General features: G+C 43.8%; 1 protein-coding gene across 7 annotated transcripts in view; it reads left to right on the top strand.

Annotated features, from left to right (window-relative positions):
- dicer1 (dicer 1, ribonuclease type III) overlaps window positions 1-6494 on the top strand; it is a gene marked incomplete at its 3' end in the record, with an annotated part of 94649 nt that overhangs the window by 13610 nt on the left and 74545 nt on the right. For 5 of the 7 annotated variants that reach the window (XR_013810328.1, XM_079693739.1, XM_079693742.1 and 2 more), the window contains 5 exons: window positions 1024-1496; window positions 3914-4046; window positions 5060-5302; window positions 5425-5579; window positions 5665-5797. Coding sequence is in view for 6 of the 7 variants with exons in the window: in XM_079693739.1 (XP_079549865.1) it covers window positions 1024-1496; window positions 3914-4046; window positions 5060-5302; window positions 5425-5579; window positions 5665-5797 (1137 nt within the window). Of the gene's footprint in view, window positions 1-1023; window positions 1501-3913; window positions 4047-5059; window positions 5303-5424; window positions 5580-5664; window positions 5798-6494 lie in introns of those variants that run through there. The other 2 variants (XM_079693743.1, XM_079693744.1) reach the window with 2 other exon arrangements.

Raw genomic sequence — 6494 nt, 5'->3', positions numbered from 1 at the left:
GTGGATTATTGTTATTGATATTGTACAGCAACAAAGTATTTGTACATTCAAAAGTAATAAAGAAACAGACCGGAGGGAGAATGTGAATACATTGGATAAATAAAATGGACGTTTAGTTTATTTAATAAAAGAGCACATGTTCAATGTAAAGAGTGTCTGGAGATAGATTACTTCAGTTGCAATTTGGTGCTATATATATATTTTAAATAAAAAAAAACACCTTGAATTTCAGGCGGGGCGCCAGGCTCCGTTGGCAGGGCGCAGCTGGGATTGGATAACACGGGAGAAATGAGCGGAAGCGCTCTCTTTTCCTCTCTCTCCTGACAGCCTGTCTGTATCGTCTCATGCAGCTCACTGATCCAGTAATGAGTGACCCGACAGTGAAGAATACATATATTTATAACTAGTTTAGCTTGTTCCAGAGGTAGATCAAATAGCTAAGTGTGTTAGGTCTAACCTCTAACTTAGGTCTAAAGTCACCGCGGGCGGAACTACAGGTGATCCAGGAGAGCTTTCTGCTTCACACACGTTGCATACCGCTATTTTATTGTCTTTTTCAGACACCTTAAAATACTGCCAGACTGGTGAAGCCATTTTTGCGAGCTTGTGTTGTCGCGCACAGAGAAAAGTGTCATGTATTTTACGTCATGAGATCGGCTCTCCTGATCAGCCTTTATAGAGAGCACCGATCGATCGGCCGAGAGTGAATATCGGCCGATAATGATCGGCGGCCGATCGATTGGAGCATCCCTACTAATACCCCACTGTATATACAATTTGCACATTTTTACTTAAGCCTCTTATGTTTATATCAATGTGTGTTTTACTATTGAGGTAACATACCATCCTACCGGTATCAAAAACAAGCTGCTGTTTATTCTATCGAATAAATAACCCTACCATGCAGCAATGACCCTTTTAGAGGGCAGATAGGGACTGTTACCCAGGTGCTCAATTTAGATCCTGTTTCCTCCAATCAATAAGCAGTTCATCAGTTCATATAAATGTTTCTGTCCATATCAGGTCCTGGGTGACTTCCTGGCCGTGCTCATGGTTTTAGGGCCCTGGTGTGCAGATAAGGCCGCAGGCATCATGGTGCGCGAGATCCAGAAGTACATCAAACACGAGCAGGAGGAGCTCAGCCGCAAGTTCCTGCTCTTCACTGACACCATCCTGCGCAAAGTGCACGCCCTGTGCGAGGAGCACTTCTCCCCCGCCTCCCTGGACCTCAAGTTCGTCACCCCCAAGGTCCTCCGGCTGCTGGAGATCCTGCACGAGTACAAGCCCTTTGAGCGGCAGCAGTTTGAAAGCGTAGAGTGGTACAATAACCGCAACCAGGACGACTACGTCTCATGGAGCGACTCTGAGGATGAAGATGAGGATGAGGAGGTGGAGGTCAAAGAAAGGCCTGAAACCAACTTCCCCTCGCCGTTCACCAACATCCTTTGTGGGATCATCTTCGTGGAGAGGCGCTACACGGCTGTCGTCCTCAACCGGTAGGCTGGCAACCACTTCACACATAGTGATGTCAACTAAAGGCAATGAAATGTTTCTGTTTATAATACTGTCGTATGTGTTTGTTGGTAGCTCTTAGTGTGAAGTGAATCGCCCTTATTTTTGCACCCTGTGGAATAAACTATTCATAATCAATAAATCAGAAGTCCACTGTGAGGACTCATGGATTAGGGATAATATGCTGTCAGGGTCTTTTTTTCCTACAATGACCGGCCTCGCTACATATTATCCTGCTTTTAACACGGCTACTTGCCAAATAAATCATCAATTTGACACAACATATTGATTTAAAAATGATTATTTTGCTTCTGCTAAGCAAAGTAGTCTGTTCTATTGCAAAACAACAACTGGAACTGCGGCAACAGCAACTTAAAGAGCAACTTGCAGGTTTTTTTTTTTTTACTACATTTATGCTTAACCTTGCCTGAAAATTACAATTAAAAATGTTAATGCAGGATTTGATATGTTTTACAAGACATAAGGGCAGGAATTCAGAGGAAAAGGAGCCGTTTTGAGCTCTGCTACTAAAAACTGCTTTTTTTTAACGTCAAACGCGTCATATTACGTCACATGGGGGAGTTAACTTTCTCGGACTCGTTCTCTGCCCAATCCACGGTAGTAGTTTGTAGTTGGTTTGAGCAGTTGTGATTTAGTGAGCTGGTATTTTTTCGGTAATTTTACATTGCATTTCACCATTTGTAATCATGGTGAGCTTGTGTTTGTGCAGGTTGCACAAACTCAAGCCTGTCAGGGCATCGAGTCCACAGTTTGCCTCACGGGAAAAGGACCGGAGCTCGCGTTCGTTCCTGTGTGCGTTGTGCATCCACCTCCCTGCAGCACATACTCCGTCTCCACAGCTTTATCAAGAAACCGTATTACATCTCTCTCCCCCCCTTAGCTGCTCTCTCTCTCCCCCCTTCGCTGCTCTCTCTCCCCTCCGGTACACGGCACCGTGTGGAGTTGCATTAGGTAACGCTGTGGTGGCTGTACTGCTCCAGCCGTCTCTTTTGTGTTTGTTTGTTTCCCCCTGTCTGTGTTGTTTGTGTGGGCGTGGTGGCTGTCACTCCTGGCTCCCGGCTCAACCTCCACTCACCTGCTGCAATCAGCTGTGCACCCTCCCCGACTACACACCTGCTTTCCATCAAGCCATTTACAACGGCATATCAACGGAGGCTCCACAACCTTTCTCCTCTTATAGCCTGATATATGATTGCTAACTTTACAATGTTGTGATGTGACTGACGTTAGCTAACATGCTAACGCCGGTCACTCACCAAGGCAGCTGCTCTGTTCTCCACTGGTTCTCCACACACCAAAGCTCCATTTCTCTCCGATGGCCGTTATTTTTTCTAATCCTTGGCTGCTCCTGGTCTCTTGGATGCCTAGCAGGCTCATAATTATAATCATATGCATTCGAATATATATTTTCAACCTCTTCTGTATCAAAACTAGCATTGTGATCCATGTTTATTCATAAGTTAGACCGGCCGCTCTCCCCCTTGTTTCCCCCATGTTACGTCACACGCGGGAGGTCACGTGCGGAAGCTTTTTTATGCGGAAGTGAAAATGTTTTACTAAAACGACGCCAGATGTCACTGTTGTGTATATTTCTGAATTTTTTGGGGAAAATCTAGTGTATTCATCATTTTCCTACACATTTATTCACTGGTGTCTCTAACCTGCAAGTTGCTCTTTAACTTAAACTGACAGCAGCACTGATGGAGGTTTTCAGTAACTGTCCAAGTCTGGACATATTTTTTTTCAATGAATAAGTCTTAAAACAATGCCAGAGCCCACACCCTGTTCCCTTTAGTGTCTATTTCATGTCTGTCTCCTTCTGCTGTTCCCTTTAGTGTCTACTTCCTGGCTGTCTCCTTCTGCTGTTCCCTTTACTGTTTACTTCCTGTCTGTCTCCTTCTTGTGTTCCCTTTAGTGTTTACTTCCTGTCTTTCTCCTTCTGCCGTTCCCTTTAATGTTTACTTCCTGTCTGTCTCCTTCTGCTGTTCTCTTTAGTGTTTACTTCCTGTCTCTTTCTGCTGTTCCCTTTAGTGTCTACTTCTGCCGTTCTGTTGAACTCTCTGACGTCCAGCTCTCTGTTCAGTTGTATTCACTGTGGATAGTTTGGCCATTATGAATCCAAAGTTTTGTGCATATATAAATTAATATTTAAGAAGTATTCCAAAGTGTTTTCTGATGGATAAATGGTAAATTAATATATATTTTTGGCTTCTTTCTGTATTGAATCATGATCAGTGCCCTTTGAGGAGCAGTCTGCTTTTGAAAAAGAGCAGATATTTGTTCAGAGCAGAGTATTTCCCATGTTTAAATGAGAATAATGATAGTTGTGCCAGTGCATCTTAGAGAAACTTCAATATGTATGTCTGTGTTCCTCCCTCAGTCTGATCAAAGAGGCGGGGAAGCAGGACCCGGAGCTGGCTTACATCAGCAGCAACTTCATCACTGGCCACAGCATCGGCAAGAACCAGCCGCGCAACAAGCAGATGGAGGTGGAGTTCAGGAAGCAAGAGGAGGTATATATGCTCATATGATTCACACTGTACATAAATATACTGTCATATTTTGATATATGTAGAGTTATCACGTTTCATTGCAGGGCCTAGCTACTATGGATGCCAGCGATTATTCGATTTTTCGAATATTCGTTACAATCTCCATAATCGAAAATTATTTTTAAAATTCGATTTTATTTATTTATATTTTTTTATTATTATTTATGTTTTTCTTTTTTTTCCTGGCTTAGTTTCAACCAAAATATAGACTAATGCTAATAATATTAATAGTATTAATAATTGTAAATGGCCATTGGTTACACCACCAGTTTGTTTTACTGTAAACTTGGAGGAAGCCAGCAGCGCAGGCTGCGTAGACTGCTGCTGCCTGCTGCAGCCTGCTACACACCGACCCCCCCCACACATTTCACTGGAGCCTGCAGCTCAAAGACAGAAAAGCACACTTCCCTGGAGCATGAACCAAAAAAACATGATAGTGTAACCTCACACAGCCTGCAGCCCAAAGACAGAAAGGTAAAGCTTACCAGTTGCACCTTTTTAGACATCACAAACACTGCGAGAGTTGGAGATGACAGAGAAACAACAGAACTGGAAAATCCTCTTTCCCTGAAGTCACCATACAGCAACATTTTGCTTTAATTCTGATAACACGGCAGTGACGAAGCAATAAAGATTTCCTTCAAACTTTAAGAAATGAAGTTAAACTCGGTAAACCCAAAGTTTTTCCACCAACAAACTCTCTCTTATGATGTGAAAACCCTCCACTTTTACTCTGCTTGGGGCCACACAATATAAGTAAGCGAAAGAAATTGCAGAAAATGTCCTTAGCCAATCACTAAGAGCCAATGTGTTTATCCAACTGCCACCCCTAATGGGCTTGCACATGAGTTGTGCTTATTGATGGGATTCATAGGTTTGTCCTGTCCCTTCAAGGCAGTGAACATTTAAATGTAGTAGTTTAGAAAGCATTTCTTAAAGACTCTATTGCTTCGGCTCCCCTGTTTCTCTCACAGGTTCTTCGCAAGTTCCGCGCTCATGAAACCAACCTGCTGATCGCCACCAGCATCGTGGAGGAGGGAGTGGACATCCCAAAGTGTAACCTGGTGGTGCGCTTCGACCTGCCCACAGAGTACCGCTCCTACGTCCAGTCCAAAGGCAGAGCGCGAGCGCCCGTCTCCAACTACATCATGCTGGCTGACAGCGAGAGAACCAGAGGCTTCGAGGAAGATCTCACCACCTACAAGTCCATAGAGAAGGTGACACTTTCTTTTGTCAATGGAGGATTATTCGAATAGTGTTTGGAGAAATGTAGAAGATTCAAGTTCAATTGTGAAGCTGAATGAGGTGGTGATGATGATGATGTTACTCTTCTGAGCAGATCTTAAGGAACAAGTGCTCCAAGTCCGTGGAGGTAGGTGAGTATGAGCTGGAGCAGGTTCTGGACGATGACAACATCATCCCTCCCTACGTGCTCCGCTCTGAGGATGGAAGCCCCCGGGTCACCGTCAATACGGCCATCGGACACATCAACAGGTCGGTGAAGTCTTCAAATCCTCAATCCATTTAGGAAACGCTCCTAAATCAGCTTTGTAAATGTCCTCTCTGCTCTGGTGCTCAGGTACTGTGCTCGGCTGCCCAGCGACCCTTTCACTCACTTAGCCCCAAAGTGTAAAACTGCAGAGAGGCCGGACGCACGCTTCCAGTCCACGCTCTACCTGCCTATCAACTCCCCTCTGAGAGTTCCTCTTAAGGTGAGGAAGAACATCTGCATTTTTTAACAGTGTTAGCAATGGTTACAAGGCCTGTGTCCACATAGCAGCTTTTTCTGACCGCCAACTTGTTTTTTAACGTGGAGTGATAGCTTGCTGCACTCGGCTCCTTCTGCCATCAATGCGGCAGTTTCGCATTTCTCCAGTTTGTATGTATGTCAAAGTACAGTGTCTGTGGAGGGCCGCACATTTTAAATCTATTATATCGTCGCCTTTTTACTCTCCTTGATACTAGAACATACAGTGGGGCAAAAAAGTATTTAGTCAGCCACCAATTGTGCAAGTTCTCCCATTTTAAAACATGAGAGGCCTGTAATTTTCATCCTAGGTATACCTCAACTATGAAAGACAAAATGAGAAGAAAAAAATCCAGAAAATCACATTGTCTGATTTTTAAAGACTTTATTTGCAAATGATGATGGAAAATAAGTATTTGGTCAATAACAAAAGTTCATCTCAATACTTTGTTATATACCCTTTGTTGGCAATGACAGAGGTCAAACGTTTTCTGTAAGTCTTCACAAGGTTTTCACACACTGTTGCTGGTATTTTGGCCCATTCCTCCATGCGGATCTCCTCTAGAGCAGTGATGTTTTGGGGCTGTCGCTAGGCAACACAGACTTTCAACTCCCTCCAAAGATTTTCTATGGGGTTGAGATCTGGAGACTGAATAGGCCAC

Source organism: Notothenia rossii (genome assembly GCF_949606895.1).
Source record: "Notothenia rossii genome assembly, chromosome: 7".
Taxonomy (NCBI): domain Eukaryota; kingdom Metazoa; phylum Chordata; class Actinopteri; order Perciformes; family Nototheniidae; genus Notothenia; species Notothenia rossii.
The sequence above is the reverse complement of the archived record's forward strand: the minus strand, read 5'-3'. Positions and strand labels throughout refer to the sequence as shown.